The 22,264-nt window shown below is 45.7% G+C and overlaps 1 protein-coding gene and 1 long non-coding RNA gene across 5 annotated transcripts in view; one reads left to right on the plus strand and one right to left on the minus strand.

Annotated features, from left to right (window-relative positions):
- Positions 1-2,534: 2,534 nt before the first annotated feature.
- On the minus strand, positions 2,535-4,868 carry LOC143782110 (uncharacterized). Its single transcript, XR_013216872.1, has 2 exons — positions 4,700-4,868; positions 2,535-3,178 (listed from the first exon to the last, which is right to left on the minus strand). It is a non-coding gene; the product is annotated as an uncharacterized LOC143782110 (long non-coding RNA).
- SEPTIN7 (septin 7) overlaps positions 4,846-22,264 on the plus strand; it is a 127,135-nt gene continuing 109,716 nt past the window's right edge. For 2 of the 4 annotated variants that reach the window (XM_077269224.1, XM_077269225.1), the window contains exon 1: positions 5,179-5,197. In XM_077269224.1, coding sequence (XP_077125339.1) covers positions 5,194-5,197 — 4 coding nt within the window. In that variant the 5' untranslated portion in view covers positions 5,179-5,193. Of the gene's footprint in view, positions 5,198-22,264 lie in introns of all 4 variants that reach the window. The other 2 variants (XM_077269227.1, XM_077269229.1) reach the window with 2 other exon arrangements.

The following is a 22,264-nucleotide window of genomic DNA, read 5'->3' on the forward strand; positions in this document are numbered from 1 at the left end:
TTTTCCCCCCTAAATTTGGGGGAAAAAAGTGCATCTTATAATCCGAAAAATACGGTATATCAATAAAGTTTTGTTTAAGTCAAATACTAGGAGATATCAAAAACACAACAGCTTTATTTACAGCATTACACACCAAAAAGACAAAAAAACAGATGCAAAAAATGTGATCAAAATGCATACTAAAAAATGCAAAAACACAAGTTACATAATTTAAATATTAGGTGCAGAAATTGTGTAGAAATTCTGCTGCGTAAAAAACTCAGACAAAGCTCATCGTGGGAATGTAGACTAAGGTTACGTTTTCACAATGATTTATTTGTGAATTTTTCACTCTGTATATTTTTTAAAAATGCAAGTAAACTGTTTTACTAAATAGGTGCAGAAATTCTGCAACATCAAAAACTCACCAAAAAACGCGTATCGTGGGAACGTAGCCCAAAGGTATGTCCAAACGTTAGGTATTTGCAGCAGCAATTTCTGCACTACTTCTACATCTTTTGTCAAGAAACATGATGAGTAAAACATTTACATTTTGTCGTGTTTTTTGTTACAAATCTTTCACCACTCGTTAGTAAATCTGCAACAAAAAAAAACAATCAAAAACTCAAAAAAATGCAAGTAACCTAATTTACTTAATAGGTGCAGAAAATGTGCAACCTCAAAAACTCACCAAATACTCATTGTGGAAACGAAGAGAACTGACAAAGCTGCAAGGAAAAAATAATTGAGTGCATGAGACTTCAGGAATCTCAGTCACTTCACTGGTACTAGGAAATCCTTCAGGTTTGGTGACAAAACCGTGCAGAAAAAAAAAATGCCGATTGTGCACATACCCTTAGCTAGGTCTCTGAGCTTAGCATGTCTTTCACTTTATGTAACGCTTGAACCAAAATCAAAAACATTCTTTGGCTCGGCATAAAAAATGCTGGCAAATTAATTTTTTTAGTTACTTTTTTTAACCCTGTAATACCCAATGCCGTCCAGTGTTCGTCATTGGGTGCCTCCCCGTTTGGTGTGGGATCCGGCGATGAGTCCGCACCTTTTTCATAACATGATCAGCTGTCATGTGCCCCTAACAGCCGTAGGTGTAATCGCATGTTAAATCTTTGATAGAGGCATATAATTTAATATTAACATATTAAAGGGATCCTGACAGGTCCCGCATGCCCTCCAACCCACCAGCATTTGTGTATTTGTTGTTAAATACCCTGCCTAACCAGCCATTATGGTGAAAAATGTAACATTCATTTTTCCTATGCTAATTAATAGTGATGAGCGAGTGTACTTGTTGCTCGGGTTTTCCCGAGCACGCTCGGGTGACCTCCGAGTATTTGTTATTGCTCGGAGATATAGTTTTCATCGCCTCAGTTGCATGATTTACGGCTTCCAGATGCGCTGAATACATGTGGGAATTCCCTAACAAACAGGCATTCCTCACACGTATTCAGCGTATCTGGAAGCCGTAAATCATGCAACTGAGGCAATGAAAACTATATCTCCGAGCAATAACAAATACTCGGAGGTCACCCGAGCAACGAGTACATTCGCTCCTCACTACTAATTAAGCCCTTTCACTAATCGATTGGGTGTTGCTTTCTCCAGTCTAGCTGGCCCTCAAAGAATGTCATCATGCCCTTTTTGGCAAGATTGCATGATTTGCAATAGCTGACGTCATCACCAGTTTGTTACAAATCTTGCACATGCGCGCGGCTTTCCTCACCCACGTCATAGCCTGCTCGCTACAAATCTTTCCTCACCTACTTCACCGCCTGTTCGCTACAAATCTTGCGCATGCGCGTGACTTTCCTCACCTACGTCATCGCCTGCTCGCTACAAATCTTTCCTCACCTACTTCATCACCTGCTCACTACAAATCTTGATGCATGCGCGCAGCTTTCCTCATCTACGTTATCACCTACTCACTATAAAGCTTGCACATGCGCGCCTTTCCTCACCTATGTCATTGTACCTCTGAAGTCGGGTGTACTTTTCCCAGCTTCATAGGCGCTGGATGTGAGTATGACGGTTGTTATTTTACATAAGTTAATTATAGTGATTGAGAAGGGGTTGTCCATGTAGTGTTCATCAGTTCATCTGTTTGATAAGGCCACTAGTGTGAAGCATAGCGAGTAGGAAATTGTGATGAATATTGTGAAACGCTCCAGATACACAAGAACCTAGAGTCGCTAGACTTAGCTATCAAATGATTCTAGTTTCTGTTGAGTGTTAAATCCAACTGTGAAGTGTTAAGAAGAGAGCAGGGAAAGCAGTTTATATTTAACAGTTTAGAAATAAAAGTGGAGATTTGCTTAGACACAAAGCTATCCCTAAGGCTAATAAGTTGCTGATACAAGCGAATTCCAGTAAGAATGTTACTGGGATCCACAGGTGTACTGTTGACTCCACCAGTATCAGTTATATATATTAATACTGCTGCAAATCAGTAGTGAATTTTGATTTATATTCAGTAAATGTTAGGACAAGAAAAGGCAGGAACACCGAGGGCCATTTATAATTCACAAAGTTCTACACCGCATGCTCACATCACTTTATTGACATAAAATGAGTCTATCTGAAAGTTCACATGATGAACAGGCCAGCCAAACGGGATTGGAGTCTCCACATATATACGGTGACATAGAGAATTATCAGTGTTTTAGTCAAAGTGGGTATTGTAGCAATTCACTATAGTAATAAAACGTTATCCAGGCCTCGGACCCTTCCCTCGCAGGCCTGGCACTCCAAGGACCCCCAGAAATAATGCCTGTTAGGGAATAAAGGTTTTTTCATGGTTCAGAACTAGTGATAAGCAGACGTGCTCGGATAAGGTGTTATCATGCTCGGGTGCTAACCGAGTGACTTCAGCGTGCTCGGATACTATGTTCTAGTTCCCGCGGCTGCATGTCTCACAGCTGTTCGACAGCCGCAACACACTTGAGGCTTTGCCCTGTTTGCTAGGCAATCACGTCTTGCGTCTAACAGCCAATCGTTGGTTTTGATGCATTGGGTCCATTTTCAATCTTTAGATCTTCTATTTGTTGCTGCATTCACTAGAAATTAGTGTTTTAATTCAGGTGTAAAGTGCTCTGGGAGTAACGGAGCACTTCACCAGATCTGCCACCGAGGTTATTTCACCACCCAATCTCTTCAGCTTGATTCACAGGCAGCGGGTTTTTTTCTACAGCAAAAAAAAAAAAAGAAGCTATCTTTATCAATAAAAATACCCATTTTTCAGAATTTATTTGGGTGCAAATTACTTGTGCTTTGTCTACAGTAGATGTTTAATAAATTTATGCACCAGGAACAACTTAGGCTACTTTCACACTAGCGTTAACTGCATTCCGTCACAATGCGTCGTTTTGCCGAAAAAACGCATCCTGCAAAAGTGTTTGCAGGATGCGTTTTTTCACCATTGATTAACATGAAGCGACGCATTGTGACGGATTGCTACACGTCGCACCCGTCGTGCGACGAATGCGTCGTGCAGTGGCGGACCGTCGGGAGCAAAAAACGCTACATGTAACGTTTTTTGCTCACGACGGTCCGCTTTTTCCGACCGCGCATGCGCGGCCGGAACTCCGCCCCCACCTCCCTGCACCTCACAATGGGGCAGCGGATGCGCTGGAAAAATGCATCCGCTGCACCCGTTGTGTGGCGGGGACAACGCTAGCGTCGGGGACCTCAGCCCGACGCACGGCGACGGGCCGAGCCCGACGCTAGTGTGAAAGAAGCCTTAGGCTTTGTTCTCACATACTTTCTTTGCAAGTTAAAAGCTGCTTGTTACAGCACCAGCAAAAGCTATGAGATTTCAGAAATCCCAGGCCGCTTCTTTCCCCGACCAGCTGAGCACTGCAGCGCTTCTGACAGTTGCAGCATATCAGTCATTTCAGCATTTTTCACCCCTAGGAAACAAGGAGTGTGAGAAAACGCTGCAAAAACGAGTGTTTGGACACAGCGTGTTTTACTGCCAAGAGAGCAGGTTTTAGCTGTGGAAAAAGCAGCACATTAGCCGCGTGTGGGCAGAGCCAGCGCAGCCGGAGATGCAGGCCCACACACACACGGCTTGGGGTGCACTTGCCATTTAGAGACGACTCGTCACCAGGAAGAAACGAACCGGTTTTCTCTTAGTCTTCTTTCACACTTCCGTCGGTAGTCGCCCGTCACGAAGCATCACGCGACGTGTTTGCTTTCACATTTCCGTCTGCGTTGCCGGGCAGGAAAGAGTCAGAGAGAGACATTTCCTGCAGGGCGTGCGCAGACGGGAAAACTGGATGCGACGTACAGAAAAGCGTTCCCTTGAACGTTTTTCCAAGACAGGCCGCCAAAACCCGGCGCATCCAGTGCACGACGGACGCAGCGTGTGGCCATACGTCACGATCCATCTGCAATACAAGTCTATGGGAAAAAACGCATCCTGCAGTAAAAAATTTGCAGGATGCGTTTTTTCCCCAAAACGACGGATTGTGACGGATATAAATAGACGGAAGTGTGAAAGCATTAGGTTTTTACCTCCGCCATGCGGTGCCAGAGATACGAGCCCTCTGGTTAGTGCGGAGTTGTGGTGTTGTAGGCGCAACTATGGGAGATATATATATATATATATATATATATATATATATATATATATATATATATATATATATATATATATATATATATATATATATACACACACTGTGTAATTCAGAGCCGGATATACCAGACAGTACGTCATGCTGAGACTTGTAGTTCCCCACGCCGTGAAGCACCAGGTTTGCACTGATGTGTAACCGTACACAGTGCTCCTCCTATGTACACACGGTATCCGCAGTGGAAGACATGTTCTCCCCCGTCAGCACACAGGACATCCACGTCAGGCTGTGCGGCCTCCATTTTGTCACACTCCAGCGCCGCAGCGTTCGTCATTCCCCCTTCGGTGGGCGGCCGTGGAGTTCGGGCGGAAGCGGCCTACGTCTCTCCTCTCCCTCATCCGCCACTCCCTCCTCCCATCTCCCGCTGTACGAGCAGGGCGGGCGGATTCCACAGCCGCAGCTCCTCCCATTCCGTGACGTCACCGTGTGGGCTGAAGTCGCCGCTTCCTTGCCGTCCGTAGACGTAGCGCGTACGGCGACGTCCCGGGGCTGTGTCAGTACTGAGAGCACAGAGACGCGCAGCTAGCCAGGCGGAGGCAGAGGGTCCAGCACCGGAGTCACCATGGGTGAGTCTCATATCCGGCCTGTGCGTGTGTGCGGAACAGCGGGCTGGGGCCCTCTGAATGAAGGGAAGAGGCCCCGCAGCCAGGAAGAGGGGAGGACAGGGACGGCCTGCTGCTGACAGGCGGGCGGCCGGGACCGGTATTACCGGCGGCTGTGCAGTGTCCATGTGTGAGGAGCTGGGGTACACAGCAGGCGGGGAGCATAGGATGCTGGACTCTCCCACAGTGGCCTGAGCGGGGGCCACATCTGTGCTGTGTGTGTGGACTGGACCATTGTGGCCTCCTCTATCACTGGAGCAGTGGGCACAGGGCACAGCAGGCTGGAAAAGTCACTTCAGAAGAAGCCAGGCCGTCATTATTGGGACAAGTGACATGTCGCTGTGTGACGGCGCGGGCGAGTGACCATAGGGACATGTTGCTGTATGACGGCGCGGGCGAGTGACCTTAGGGACATGTCGCTGTGTGACGGCGCGGGCGAGTGACCATAGGGACATGTTGCTGTATGACGGCGCGGGCGAGTGACCATAGGGACATGTCGCTGTGTGACGGCGCGGGCGAGTGACCATAGGGACATGTCGCTGTGTGACGGCGCGGGCGAGTGACCATAGGGACATGTTGCTGTATGACGGCGCGGGCGAGTGACCTTAGGGACATGTCGCTGTGTGACGGCGCGGGCGAGTGACCATAGGGACATGTCGCTGTGTGACGGCGCGGGCGAGTGACCATAGGGACATGTCGCTGTGTGACGGCGCGGGCGAGTGACCATAGGGACATGTCGCTGTGTGACGGTGCGGGCGAGTGACCATAGGGACATGTCTCTGTGTGACGGCGCAGGCAAGTGTCGCTGTGTGACGGTGCGGATGAGTGTCACAGTGTGACGGCGCGGGCGAGTGACCATAGGGACATGTCGCTGTGTGACGGCGCGGGCAAGTGTCACTGTGTGATGGCATGGACGAGTGTCGCTGTGTGACGGTGCGGATGAGTGTCGCAGTGTGATGGCGCGGGCGAGTGACCATAGGGACATGTCGCTGTGCGACGGCGCGGGCGAGTGACCATAGGGACATGTCGCTGTGTGACGACGTGGGTGAGTGACCATAGGGACATGTCGCTGTGTGACTGTGCGGTCAAGTGACCATTGGGACCTGTCACTGTGTGACGGCACGGGCGAGTGTCACTGTGTGACGGCGCGGGCGAGTGACCATTGGGACCTGTCGCTGTGTGACGGCACGGGCAAGTGTCGCTGTGACTGTCGGGACACTTTTCAAAAGATTTCTGAGAAATGGCGGACATCAGAAATCTGTCGAATGTTAGTGGAGCGCGATGTGTAAAGAAAGGACAACTTTTCTTTGTGCTAGAAATCAGAGGACTCAATGGGAACCTATCATGTTTACTATGGTGTCTGCTGTGCAGCAGGAAGGCAGTCAGACCGTGCACTGTATATTCAGCCATATTGGGATAGAGGAGAGGAAGAGAAGTTATCAAACAAATGCAGGCACAGTGTATACTGAGACGTGAGGGAAAGGGAAGTTCCAGCTCCTAAAGTGCTGGCAGAATATTAATTTAGAGGAGCCACCCACTCGAAAGGAAAGCAGGAGAATCTGGACAGTTTCTGGGTTGTTTAGGTTTGTATGTGTGGTTTTAACTTTTGGGGGATTATAGCAGCAGGGCGATGTTTTTCTACGTGTGCTGTGTGCTAGAGTGCAGATATGCATTAATTGCCCATTGTTGTATTTAACATTTATACCTAAATATGCTTCTGAGGTCTTTTCTTGTACTGTGGGACCGTTAAAGGCCGGTGGATGGTAGAAGGGGTGGGTATCCTGTATATCAGGTCATATTTGGCATACATTTCAGCCATTCACATCACTTCCTTCACGGTGCAATTTAGAATGTTTCCCTTACCAGACTGGTCTCAGTTTCACAGGAAGCTTCGCTGTGCTGCAGATCTTACAGCAGCCATGGTAATAAGCTCAGGTTATTGCAGTGGGGCCTATAGCTCCATCAGAAGGCAGGCTGCCATCTATAGCAGCCTGCATCCTGGCTATGGAGTAGCAGGCGCAGAAAGCCACAGTTCCTCTAGTCTACTGCCCTACTAGGTCACTTATTTCTCTCATTAATCAGTGTATTTTCTAGAATAAGATGGCAGTATGAATGCTCTTTTAGTTGACAGCTGTCTCCCCAGGCCATGTCCATTATGATGAGATCAGCGAGACTGAGCTAGGCTGAGGTCAGGAACTACAGCTCCTAATTTGTGGCTGTCATGTTGTTCAGGCTCTTGATCTGATGTGTGAGGTCCTCTACCCAATCGGCAAGGGAATGAATGAAGGAAAGATGGATTTCAAATTGTCCCACCTGTTGGTCTTCAAGGAGATAAGCTGCTACCAGAAGCTTCAATCCAAAATGCACATCTGGTCAGCATAGCATGGAGTTGGGAGAAAAATCTGTTGAGAGGACAGGCATTCGAGGTGTCTTATGTGTAGAAGATCCATGCTCCGAGCTGTGTGTGCAGTTTACCTACACAGGGAGAGCTGGAGATGTTTGTGCTAACAGACCTTTGGAAACTGTATCTCTCTTTGGGAACAAAGGAAGGGGGTTGGTGAAATTCAACTTGCCAGATCTTCTTCCTCTGAAGGGGTTATCCCTCCATGGCTATTTAGAAGTCGTGTTGGCCACTCCTGCCTCCTGTTTGTACTGCTCCGCTTCACTGTCAGCACACATTACTATACAAGTGAGTATTCCAGGATATTTTAATTTTAGGGAATAATCTTAAAAAAAAAAATATCGAGTATCGAGCCAATCACCTGACAGCTCCAACCAATCACTGGCCTCAATCACATGCTGTACATGTCACTAATAAAGCTAGTGAATGGCTGCAGCAATCGTGACTGATACGGTAGATGGTACTTTGTTACTTTTTGGTAATGGTAAGTAATACAGGAGCCGCAGACGATTGAAAGTATAAGTAATGTTCGTAGTTTTCAACACCTGTGTGTAAAAGAAAACACAACCTCCTGAAAACCCCTCTCCTTATTTTTCTTTATTTTGGCTTTGCACCATTTGTGGTGTTGGGATGGGATTAATGTTTGCATGGACTAGTTTCCTCTGGCCTGTAAATAAGGAAGATCTGCTAATCTCGTCATAGGGCAAATTCGCTCCAATTCCTGATCCCTTTAATTGTGACCACTAGGAAGGCTCGCCTGTGAATGTGTACAAATTGCAATGGTGACTGTGGGAACGGAAGTTTTTCCCATCTTTCTACTGTGGGCTGGACAAAAGGAAGCGGCTCCTCCCTCATAAAATGACTGGGGATGCAAGGGTTTGGCCGTGGGTGGCTCTCAGTGACCAGCTTTTACCCAATTTATGTCTGGGGGGCCGCATTGCTGTCCTGCCGGAAAGGCAGACGACGTTGCCTTCATGCAGGAGGAAATGGAAGAACACGAATCAGAAGGTGAAGTCTTTTTCTTTTGTGGTTTCCTCTAGTTGCTGTGCCTCCTGTATGTTTAGGACCTGTAGCATCTGACAGCATCACCTTACTTTTCTGGAACGTCAGGTTGGTTCTTGAAAGTAGATTTAACTTACAGCGAATTTTGATGAAACTATGGCAACAGTTTCCTGTAAGAAGTAGATCTTCTTCAGGAGAGGAAAGTCGGGAGTTATGGAAGTGATGCAGTCTTTCTATGTGTTACTGATGGACTCATCACACCTTTCTTGGGTGACGGATGCTGATCATTAGGCTCTTACAAGATGACTGATGCTTCCATGAAATGTCTGAAGTTAGGTCCCCTCCCGTATATATGTGCAATGAGAGGAAAACAATCCGGAAAAGCCGGCATGGTGCAAGTCATTTAGCTTTACAGGAGTGCTGTCAGACAGATGATTACATGTTCCAGCCGCGAGCTTGATCTTGGATCACACAGGCGTATATGTGACGGGTTTCTTCATTACATATAGCTGGGTTTTCTCCTTTTGTGTGCTATGCCGTGACGCACCACGTATTGCTGTCGATTTTGTAGATTATGTTCAGTATCACAGTGTTAATGAATGTGTGCGGGAACTGCTACTAAAACAGTTCCTTACAATGTGAGTTGGAGCCATCATATGACTGCCGACATATCGGAATCACACAGATATTAGAGACCCATTGTGACCTACGCAAGATGTACTGTAGAAATTCTGCATGTATGTAACGAGAGGGGAGGATTGCTTCTCCTTAAAGCGACCAGTTGAGTAAGGAAGTCTTCAGGCAAGGTTCCGTAGGAGAAAAGAATGCAAATTGTCTCTCTAAAAAAAAAAAACCTCCAGTCAGTCTACTTCAATTTGGGAGTGTAAAACTGCATTATAAAGGGTGGCCCTAAAGTCTGGTCAAACAGGCAAAATACATATTTTCAAGAAATGACATTTATTCACATTTTATTCAATTGAAATATGAAATAACTTCAATACGACTTCTATCATTTGTGATGTAAAGGTTGATGCACTTTGCAAAATTCTATTATGGTTAATTAAAATGATAGTTAATACGATTTCTTATGTGTTGAGACTTTAGGGACACCCTGTACAGTATGTGGAGAAGGCACTACTATGACCCATGTGGGAGATGGTGACCCCCTGTGACAGACGCTTGTCAATGTATTACTTACTCGGTCTAGATGAGTACATCCATTTAATAAAAAGCCTCATCCTAATGTTCTGTAACTCCCGTTTTTCTTTATGCTTGGATCCTAGCTTTGTGTAGTTGTCTTTTGTGGTTATCTTTTGTAGATACCATGTGCACATTTGCTGGCTTTAAAGGTACCGTCACACTAGGCGATATCGCCAGCAATCCGTGACGTTGCAGCGACCTGGATGGCGATATCGCTGTATTTGACACGCAGCAGCGATCTGGATCCCGCTGTGAAATTGCTGGTCGCTGCTAGAAGGTCTGCACATTATTTGGTCGCTAGGTCGCCGTGTATCGCCGTGTTTGACAGCAAAAGCGACGATACCAGCGATATTTTACACTGGTAACCAGGGTAAACATCGGGTTACTAAGCGCAGGGCCGCGCTTAGTAACCCGATGTTTACCCTGGTTACCAGCGTAAAAGTTAAAAAAACAAACAGTACATACTCACCTGCGCGTCCCCCAGCCTCTGCTTCCTGACACTAAAGCGCCGGCCCTAAACTGAAAGTGAAAGCACAGCGGTGACGTCACCGCTCTGCTGTTAGGGCCGGAGCTCAGTCAGCGTCAGGATGCAGAGGCTGGGGGACGCGCAGGTGAGCATGTACTGTTTGTTTTTTTAACTTTTACGCTGGTAACCAGGGTAAACATCGGGTTACTAAGCGCGGCCCTGCGCTTAGCAACCCGATGTTTACCCTGGTTACCCGGGGACCTCGGCATCGCTGGTCGCTGGAGAGCGGTCTGTGTGACAGCTCTCCAGCGACCACACAGCGACGCTGCAGCGATCGGCATTGCTGTCGCTATCGCTGCAGCGTCGCTTAATGTGACGGTACCCTTAGGCGTGTAGTTTCCCCCCTGTTGAGATCAGCTCTAGAAATGAATAGTATCAGCATTCTTTTATTTATATTTTGAGTTTTGTTTGAAACCCTCCCCCTATCTACACAAAAATAACTGATGCAAGTGTGAGACAGGCATCTAGGCAGTGGATTATGATGTCCTTCTACTGAAATGCAAATATACTGTAATTCCCCCAAGGGATGAAGATTTAATTGTACTCCCCCAAAATACCCCCAGGCTTCCTGAGAAGTGAAGAGCTTCTTGGCTCTAAGGGTAGTTTACAGACCATTGAGCTTCTGAAGAAAACTGCTTTGTGTTACGCTGGAACTGCAGAATTTGGAGGAAAGCTTCACGCAGAGAGCTAAAAGCCTCATGACTGCCTGGAACTTGAGCTGTGACTGACAGATGAGTTCCCATGGTTCTCACTCTGGGCAGAGGAAGTCCTCTCATCTGTTTAGTCTGATTCTTGATTCACATAGTTGGTAAAAAAAAAAGAGTGCCAAGTTATGGGGTTTTTTTTGTTACATTTTGGTTTGCTGCTACTATATTACCAGTTGGCTTTTTTATAGGAGCTTCAATGTTAGGCCGGAGTCACACTAAACGTACGAAAAATTGGTCCAAGTCTCCGTGCCAAGAGTCGCATGAGTCTAATGCGAGTACAATCAGTTTTCTTTTTCATACCTACCATCCAATTTACATCCACATGCAGTGTGATTGCTACCAGATTGCAATGCAATTTTTACTTGAGCTTTTACATGGAGCAATAATTCTGTCATTTATACTTAGTTTTCAAAGGAAATATTCTTCAAAACACACGTGTATATATATTAGAATAAAAGCCGGCAATTCATGTGCTGCATACAGTAAAATCACAGCGTGACAGGTTAGAATAGATATACACATATAGAAAACATATATAAATATATACAGTAAATATTACATAGAAAACCAGCAATTCAGTAGCCGCATAGTGTAAAATCACAGCAGGAGCTGACAGGGTAGAAGAGATGGATTACACACAGTAAATACACATAGAATAGGTAGATATACAGATGTCTGTGACAAATACAATTAGTACAGTGTGTGTGCAGCATAAGTAATAGTACACAGATGTCGGACTCCCTCCCTTTGATGTTGGCTCCGGCGCTGAGCCCGCATCTTTTCCGGCACATGTCATATTTTGAACAGCTGACATGTGCCTCTAAAGGTATGTTTCCATGGTCAGGAACTGGCAGTGCTTTGGATGCAGCACATGTCCGCTCCGTTCAAATCGCTGCCGGCGTTTGAACGCAGGTGATTCCTGATGTGTTCACTGAACTGTGTAGAATCACAGCGTCCAATACATTGGATGGGAAATTTAACTTGTGAAGACGGAGCGTCACCGCAAGATAAATTGACATGCTGTGGTCTCGAAAGATGCCGCATGTCCATCTCTGCAGGGAAGCCGGGATTCTTCAAATCCCATCCTCTATGCTGTAACATCAGACGCTGTGATCTGATCATCACCTGTGTGTAGCAGTGCCGATCAAAGTACCGCAGCTTCTAGTCTCCCATGGAGACTATTAAAGCATGCAAAAAGTATTCCCGGTGACTACCTCTTGAAGCTCATCAAGAGAATGCCAAGAGTGTGCAAAGCAGTCATCAAAGCAAAAGGTGGCTACTTTGAAGAACCTAGAATATAAGATATAATTTTAGTTGTTTCACACTTTTTTTAAGTATATAATTCCACGTGTTAATTCATAGTTTTGATGCCTTCAGTGTGAATGTACAATTTTCATAGTCATGAAAATACAGAAAAATCTTTAAATGAGAAGGTGTGTCCAAACTTTTGGTCTGTACTGTATGAAACTGAGATGTGAAAGGATGAATCCGGCTGCTGAATCTGTTTTTTCATGTATCCTCCACGCAAATCATTTTCTCTCTCTCTCCTCTCCGTTTTCTGGTACATTATAGCCTGGGAAGGGGGTAATACCCATGGAGCTTCCCAGGCTATTAATATCAGCTCACAACTATATACCGTATTTTTCGGACTATAAAACGCACCGGACTATAAGACGCACCCAGGTTTTAGAGGTGAAAAATAGGAAATAAAAATATTTGAATAAAAAAAATTGGTAAAAATGGTTATTATGTTGGAAGCTGCTGGTAGAAGATGGTGCTGCGGGGGAGTGTGGTGTAAAGTACTATAAAAAGACGCTGGAGGGTGAGTATAAGAATGGGGGCTCAGGGCTTATATTTAAAGCACCACTCCAGCACTGAAAAATAACACTGGAGTGCTGCCTTAAGAACCCATGGGAGAACTATAACTCCCAGTCTGTCCTGCAGATCCTATGGCATGCAGGGAGTTATAGTTCACCACAGGAGTGGTGGAGTGCTTTATTGTGTGTTGTAAAGACTAACCTTTTAAGTATTTCTTAGTTCAGGCTGTGAGCAACCCATGACCGCACAGAGTCTTCCCTCTTGTTGCCTCTCCACAGCACAGGTCATAAGAGAAAGCATGCAGATTCTAGTGTGGTGTCTGAAGGACCTGTGATGACATCAGAAGAGGGGGGCTCTGTGCTGTCCTGTGATGCTCCAGTCCGCCCACTTCATTACATCACACAGGTCCTTATGCCTCAGCATCCAGCACAGCCAGGCAGGTATGCAGCGATCTTGTCTCCTTTGGCCCCCTGCTGCTGCCTCCACCGGACACACAGATCTCCCCAGCTGCTGCAGGAATCCGGTGCTGGGGAAACCATGTGTGCCTGCTGCTTAAGCGAAGGAGTATTCATTTGCTGCTCCCTGCTCAGCGCTGACAGGTGGGCGGGGAAGCGGCTAATGAATATTCACTGCACTTTAATCATCAGGATCACGTGGTTTCGCCAGTGCTGCAGCCAGGCAGCGGGGACATTTTTCTGCCTCCTGTGAGTGGGATCACAGTTAATCCCACTGGCGCTGCCCCCTCCCCACATGTTACATCCGGACCATAAGACGCACCCACACTTTCCTCCCAAATTTGGAGGAAAAAAAGTGCGTCTTATGGTCCGAAAAATACGGTACTTAGCTTTACTGGCTATTAAAATGGGAGACCCTAAAAAAGATGTAGGGTCCCCCTATAATCAATAACCACGCATCAAAAACGCACCGTGTGCACACAGCAACTCTTCTCTTTATGACAGACTTAGGCTATGTTCACACGGTGCGTTTTTGATGTGTTTTTTCCTTGTGGAATTGGCCCCAAAATGCTAGGGAATCTTTATGCCAGCAGTCAATGACAATCCTGAAGTGCTGTTCACATCAGGGCTGTGGAGTCGGTAAGCCAAAACTCTGACTCCTCAATTTCCTTGACACTGACTCCAACTCCACCAAAATGGGGTCAGACTCCACGACTCCGACTCCACATCCCAGGTGCACATGATCAGTATTTTTTCTTTCAGGATTTGCTGTGTGTTTAAACCTGCAGCATGTGAATTCTTTTGCCCCATTGAATGCACAGGAAAAAAAACGCAGGCAAAAACGCAGCAGATTTTTCCGCAGCGTTTTTGCTGCCAAGAGAGGCAGAAACCTTGAAGAAATTTCTGCGAGCAAATACTCAACGTGCGCACGTGGCCTAAGGCTAGTTTCACATTAGCGTTCAGCAGGGCTGCAGACGAAAGCCTTCTTCCTCCGTGAAGCTCGGCCCATACATAACCAATGTTAAAGATAGGGGACGCATGCAGATGGAGGCGGAGCTAAAGGAAGAGGTGTGGCAGTGGGCTGGGCTTCACAGAGGAAGAAGGCTTTCGTCCGCAGCCCTGCTGAACGCTAGTGTGAGGGTATGTGCACACGTCCGGATTTCTTGCAGAAATTTCCTGAAGAAAACCGGAAATTTTCTGCAAGAAATCCGCATTTTTTTTTGCGTTTTTTTTCGCGTTTTTTTTTAGCATTCTGCAAGCGTAATTAGCTTGCAGAATGCTAAAGTTTTCCAAGCGATCTGTAGCATCGCTTGGAAAACTGACTGACAGGTTGGTCACACTTGTCAAACATAGTGTTTGACAAGTGTGACCATCTTTTTACTATAGATGCAGCTTATGCAGCATCTATAGTAAAAGATAGAATGTTTAAAAATAATAAAAAAAATAAAAAAAATGCTTATACTCACCCGCAGACAGCTGATATCCTCACCGGCGTCCGTTCCGTATAGATGGTGTGTGCGCGCAGGACCTTCCATGACGTCGCGGTCACATGACCGGTCTCGACCAATCACAGGACGGTCACAGGACCGTGACGTCATCGGCAGGTCCTTCACCGCACACCAGCTACAGGAACTGAAGCGGCAGCATGCAGCTGAGAGGCGGGAAGACATCGAAGGTGAGTATAAGACTATTTTTTATTTTAATTCTTTATTTTTGACCAATTATATGGTGCCCAGTGCGTGGAGGAGAGTCTCCTCTCCTCCACCCTGGGTACCAACCGCACATAATCTGCTTGCTTCCCGCATGGTGGGCACAGCCCCGTGCGGGAAGTAAGCAGATCAATGCACTCCTAGGTGTGCGGAATCCCCGCAATTCCGCATTTTTAATGAACATGTTGCTTTTTTTTCCGCGATGCGATTTTTTCACGGAAAAAATCGCAACATTTGCACAAAAAATGCGGAATACACTGTAAATAATAGGAGGCATAGGTAAGCGTTTTTTTTGCGTTTTTATAGCGAAAAAACGCGAAAAATCCTGAACGTGTGCACATGGCCTGAAACTAACTTTAAGATACTGAAACATCTAATTCCTGGAGAGTGTTCTTCACTTAGGTGGATGTTATGAAGGGTTTTTTCTTCACAATGGAAAGGATCATCCACCACTCTTGTGCTCAGTGGACATCCAGGCCTTTTTGAGCCCCCAAGCAAAGCAGTGCGGCGCTCTTTTTTTTTTTTTTTTTTCCCTGAATGTATCAGACTGCTGATTTGGCCACGTTCTAACATTTGTGCTATCTTTCTAATGGATTCCTTCTTTTTTCAGCCTAATGGTGGTCTGTTTCTCTTCCATTGAGAGCTAATTTGACCACATGTTCTGGGTTCACAGCAGCACCTTTAAAATGCAAATGCCACACCTAGAATTAAGTCCAGATGGATTAATGAGGGAATAGCCCATTAAAGAGCATTTGAGATAATTGTCCAATTACTTTTGGTCCCTATTAAAGCTAAGAGTCTGCACTTTAAGGCCATGTTGATTACATAACTGTATCTTGACTGTTTTGGTTTACAGCTAAATCGCCCACACTTGTTACTGTCCAAATATTTCTGGACTCTTCTGGACCCAACTGTAGATAGATATTTATTTACTGCTCTGGAAAGTGCTGAATAAGGCCTGGTAGATTAAAGGTTTTTTCCTCAAGCCATGAATCTTCAGTAGCCCACTGCTCCTGGCCACCACTGTTTTGCTTTAATTCTACTAATTTTGTTGAGAGATAGTTTACTACAGTTGTTTCCAACATTTCTGTTCTTGAAGGCCACATTTCAGCCTTGGATCGAGGGTCTTGAGCCAGATTTTCCCCACTGTATTAACACCCAGAGCCCCATTACTGGTATAATGACAACCAAAGTTTCCCCATAGAGACCACACCAAGACACAGTATACCTATAGGAGTTCCCACTTTCAGTATTCTTCCATCAATCACTCCTAACTGCACTTCTACATCCAGCCTCAAGCACCTCTCTTACTGGCAGTATCATCCTATACCAAGGCACAGCGTATGCTCTTCTGAAGTCACCATCTGGAATCCTGCCCTTCTGAGCTGTTTGCTAGACCTAGTGCTAATGCGGCAAGCTGGCAGACAGCCACCAGCAACATTTGGCTCCTGAGCCACAGGTTGAGGACCCCTGGTTTAGTGTATAAATGATTTTACATTTCTACCTCCAGAAGTCGCCTTGTACCTTTCCGGCCTGTGTGCTAGATGGTTCACTCATGCCTCTGGAATTTCCTCTTCCGACATTTGTGCATTACTGTGTGGTTTTCCTTTTCTTCTTGATCACTGTATATTGTATGTCACGGCAATCTCCTTTTCTGTACACAGTGGTGCATTCACAATTTTCAAAACTGGTATATAAAAAGTTTTTGCTTTCCCTTCTCCCCTTCATCATTATTTTGGAACAGGAATGGACTTCAGCAATGTGGTTGATCAGCCCACAAGCATGCTATTTTAACTTGTTCCTTGCCAGTTCTAGATTTCATTGCCTTTTGCCCAGTCCTGAGTACAGTATTAATATTTCAGTATGTTAGCGCATTGTTATATTGTAAAGTTATTTTTCTTTTATATTCAGAAAATATGAACAAGCAGTCTAAGTCCAGATACCATAGAGCTAGAGCTGATCACCTAGTAACTGAGAAATTGGCACATGTTGTACTTCATCTGTCTCTTTAAAGACTGGATACATGTATCATGAAACAAAACGACTAAATACTCCATGTGACATAATTCGGTTCATTTTCTTTTTTACTTGTTGCAATTTTAAAACATTCTATCTGAACACGAACTGTATATTCAGATGCACATGGTGATCTATTGCAGTCTTTTCTGAGACTGTCCCATTAATTTAAATGAGGCTTGTACCGTGTGCTTGTCGTCCAAACAACCCCATGTAGATGGATGAAACTGATATTTTTTTGTTTTGTCACATATACGTCTGCCATTTATGAATATATCCTTCAAGATATTCTCATGAAGACTCTAATCTCTAGTTGCCCCTAAGAGGGTACATGTTCTTGTTGGGGTCTTATGACTTCTGCCACATTAGGCCAGTTGCACATATCTGACATTGATTCTCTGAGTACATACTGTGATGTCCAGTGCGATTGGGAGTCTCCTGATCCAAACTGCATATACGAGGCTGTTGTTCTAGGGTCTGGAGACCCACTGGTGGAGTCAGATATTGGCGTTTGTGAATGTCGGTGTGTGAATCCCACCTCAGCAAGAGCTGCTATCAGTGAATGACTCTTGCAGACCTGGTCTATTTATTATAGATTTTGCAAATTGATTAGCAGAGTCCGGTCCAGCAGTCACATCTTTATTCTGTGGTTGTCAGACAGGAGCTCAGTGAACAGCCTTCTGTTTCCCAGCATCTTTGGCTCTTCTTTTGATTAGGTGTCCTGGCACGACGTGACATGTTCTTAATGCCACAATGATGACATATCGCTAAGCTGGCTAATAGAAAAAAGGATCAGAAAGTACTGTCATGTAGGAGGCTGTTCCCTGAGCTCCCATCCGGCCACCACGGATCATCGAAGTGGCCGCGGGAGCGGATCCTGCAAATGTATTCACATCATCTCTACTATTTATGTGTTGTTAGGCCATTGATGTAAATGATATTGACATGGAAGACATTTCCCCTGCAATGGTTACAAGACTATGTATGTAAAATAGTATAAATGCCAGTCATACTTGAGATGCATCTATATAATGGCATGGATTTCGTGACCAGTTGCCGTTTGCTGCTTTATTATTCTTTTTTTAATGTGATGAATGTAAGTACCGTAATTGCTGAAACAGACATATCGGGAGAGTAGACCGATCTTCTAAATCCTTTTAGGACACTCCTCCATTAATGGGACATTCCCATCATGTGATGTTGTAAACTACTGCTATGATAAGCCATAATATAATGCTAGTCAGGGGTGTGATCTCTGGGACAAAGTTCTAATCAACCATTGCTGTAGTAGTTATAGGGGGAGAGGTCTGTTCTACAGCATGTAGTGGAGCATGACCATTGCTGTAATAGTTATAGGGGGAGAGATCTCTACTACAGCATGTAGTGGAGCATGACCATTGCTGTAATAGTTATAGGGGGAGAGATCTCTACTACAGCATGCAGTGGAGCATGAACATTGCTGTAATAGTTATAGGGGGAGAGGTCTTGTTTTACAGCATGCAGTGAAGCATGACCGTTGCTGTAATAGATATAGGGGGAGAGGTGTGTACTACAGCATGCAGTGAAGCATGACCATTGATGTAATAGCTATAGGGGGAGAGGTCTCTAATAGAGCATGCAGAGGAGCATGAGCATTGCTGTGATAGTTATAGGGGGAGAGGTCTGTTCTACAGCATGCAGTGAAGCATGACCATTGATGTAATAGCTATAGGGGAAGATGTCTGTACTACAGCATGCAGTGAAGCATGACCATTGATGTAATAGCTATAGGGGGAGAGGTCTCTATACAGTATGCAGAGTAGCATGAGCATTGCTGTGATAGTTATAGGGGGAGAGGTCTCTACTATAGCATGCAGTGGAGCATGAGCATTGCTGTAATAGTTATAGGGGGAGGGGTCTCTACTGCAGCATGCAGTGGAGCATGAGCATTGCTGTAATAGTTATAGGGGGAGGGGTTTCTACTGCAGCATGCATTCCGGGGGCCACTCCCCCGGAAGAAGGCTCACGCGGCCGAAACGTGCGTAGGGGACGGCACCATTGGCACCATCAGACTTGAGGTAATGTAGCATGACAGTTTAAGTATATACTACTATGCCATATTAGAGATTTAATACTACGGGAACAATGCTAACATGCCACTGGGCATAACAAGTTAACTTTCCATGGGAGACATATATATGGCAGTAGGGATAATTGGTATTAATACATGCCTCAGGTCTACGGTGTCATTTTGCATTGGTATACATCACCATCATTGTTGTCTTCTGTTATTTTGGTTCTTAATAAAGTTTGGTATTTTTTGTACTTTGAGGTCTGACTCGTATAAATTATTTATAGGTTTATATATTTGCATGTACGGGACCGTTATGGTCTTAACATCTCCTAACGGGCACAGGGGTTAATTTTCTATTTAAAGGGAACCTGTCACCATGTTTTTGGAAGATGGGATAAAAATAGCGTTAAATAGGGGCAGAGGTGGGCGTTACATTAGTGTGTTTGTTATGCGTTTATTACCCACCTAAGTTGCCGAAATACCTTTGCAAAGTCTCCGTTTTCGCCTGTCAATCAGGCTAGTCTGGTCAGATGGGCGTTGTCTTCCCCCAGATTTTGCGTAGTTTTCCGTTGGTGGCGTAGTGGTGTGCGCATGCCCAAGGTCCCGAATCCTCTGCCAGGGGATTTCAAAGAGCGCGGTGTCCGTTATTGCATTGGTGATCGGTGGGCGCGGCCATCTTCCTTTGGCCGCGCGTGCGCAGAAGCGGCGCTCTGCTGGCCGAGGCATCAGGAAAATGGCCGCGGGATGCCGCGCGTGCGCAGATGGATATCGCGGCGGCCATTTTCCTGAAGCCGCGGCCAGCAGAGCGCCGCGGCCAGCAGAGCGCCGCGGCAAGCAGAGCGCCGCTTCTGCGCACGCGCGGCCAAAGGAAGATGGCCGCGCCCACCGATCACCAATGCAATAACGGACACCGCGCTCTTTGAAATCCCCTGGCAGAGGATTCGGGACCTCGGGCATGCGCACACCACTACGCCACCAACGGAAAACTAAACAAGATCTGGGGGAAGACAACGCCCATCTGACCAAACTAGCCTGATTGACAGGCGAAAACGGAGACTTTGCAAAGGTATTTCGGCAACTTAGGTGGGTAATAAACGCATAACAAACACTCTAATGTAACGCCCACCTCTGCCCCTATTTAACGCTATTTTTATCCCATCTTCCAAAAACGTGGTGACAGGTTCCCTTTAACCTGTGTTTTTGTTTTTCTGATTGGTAAAAGCTAATTACGCTTGCAAAACGCTAGTGTTTAGCGGGAATACGCATGCCAATTCCGCATGCGATATACCCGCGGCAGGCGTTGCGGAAATTTCCGCGGCAATTCCACAACGTGTGCACTTAGCCTAAGGCTGGGGTCACACATGCGAGTTTTACGGACGTAAGAGCGCAGAAACTACGTCCGTAAAACTCGCATTACATACGGCACAATGCTTCTCAATGGGGCTGCTCCTATTAGCCGTATATTACGGTTCAGTATTATACGGCTTTCTACGGCCGTACAAAATCGCAGCATGCTGCGTTTGTCAGCGTACTGCGCAAAAAAATCGCCAATGAAAGTCTATGGGGGCGTGAAAAATACGGATTCCACACTGACCAGCAGTGTGACTTGCGAGAAATACGCAGCGGTGTTAGTGAAAAGTCGGTAATTCAATTGCCGGCTTTTAATTTCTCCTGCACAAACCCGACAGGATATGAGACATGGTTTACATACAGTAAACCATCTCATATCCCCTTTTTTTTTGCATATTCCACATTACTAATGTTAGTAGTGTGTATGTGCAAAATTTCAGCGCTGTAGCTGCTGAAATAAAGGGTTAAATGGCGGAAAAAATTGGCGTGGGCTCCCGCGCAATTTTCTCCGCCAGAATGGTAAAGCCAGTGACTGAGGGCAGATATTAATAGCCAGGAGAGGGTCCATGGTTATTGGCCCCCCCCGTGGCTAAAAACATCTGCCCCCAGCCACCCCAGAAAAGGCACATCTGGAAGATGCGCCAATTCTGGCACTTGGCCACTCTCTTCCCACTCCCTGTAGCGGTGGGATATGGGGTAATGAAGGGTTAATGCCACCTTGCTATTGGAAGGTGACATTAAGCCAGATTAATAATGGAGAGGCGTCAATTATGACACCTATCCATTATTAATCCAATTGTAGGAAAGGGTTAAAAAACACACACACATGATTTAAAAGTATTTTAATGAAAAAAACACAGCGGTTGTTGTAATAATTTATTGTACTCTCAGTCCATCAGGAACACCCTCGCTTGGAAAAATAATAAACGCACAAGATACATACCTTCTGCTGTCAGATCAGGTCCCACGAAGTAATCCATCTGAAGGGGTTAACTAATATTACAGGCAGAGCTGCGATAATCCACTCGCTCTGCCTGTAATCCCCGGGTGCTGAAAGGAAAGCAGTGATCTATACTTACATTCAGTTGCGGTGATGCGCCCCTGCTGGATGTTCTCATGAACTGCAGCCTGGGAACTTTTTCCCACGCTACAGGTCATATGAGGACATCCACCAGGGGGCGCATCACCGCGAATGAAGGAAATGTAGGTCAATGACCTATAGTTACCTTCAGTCGCGGTGATGCGCCCCCTGGTGGATGTCCTCATATGACCTGTAGCGTGGGAAAAAGTTCCCAGGCTGCAGTTCATGAGAACATCCAGCAGGGGCGCATCACCGCAACTGAATGTAAGTATAGATCACTGCTTTCCTTTCAGCACCCGGGGATTACAGGCAGAGCGAGTGGATTATCGCAGCTCTGCCTGTAATATTAGTTAACCCCTTCAGATGGATTACTTCGTGGGACCTGATCTGACAGCAGAAGGTATGTATCTTGTGCGTTTATTATTTTTCCAAGCGAGGGTGTTCCTGATGGACTGAGAGTACAATAAATTATTACAACAACCGCTGTGTTTTTTTCATTAAAATACTTTTAAATCATGTGTGTGTGTGTTTTTTAACCCTTTCCTACAATTGGATTAATAATGGATAGGTGTCATAATTGACGCCTCTCCTTTATTAATCTGGCTTAATGTCACCTTCCAATAGCAAGGTGGCATTAACCCTTCATTACCCCATATCCCACCGCTACAGGGAGTGGGAAGAGAGTGGCCAAGTGCCAGAATAGGCGCATCTTC

Source organism: Ranitomeya variabilis, chromosome 6 (genome assembly GCF_051348905.1).
Source record: "Ranitomeya variabilis isolate aRanVar5 chromosome 6, aRanVar5.hap1, whole genome shotgun sequence".
Classification (NCBI taxonomy): domain Eukaryota; kingdom Metazoa; phylum Chordata; class Amphibia; order Anura; family Dendrobatidae; genus Ranitomeya; species Ranitomeya variabilis.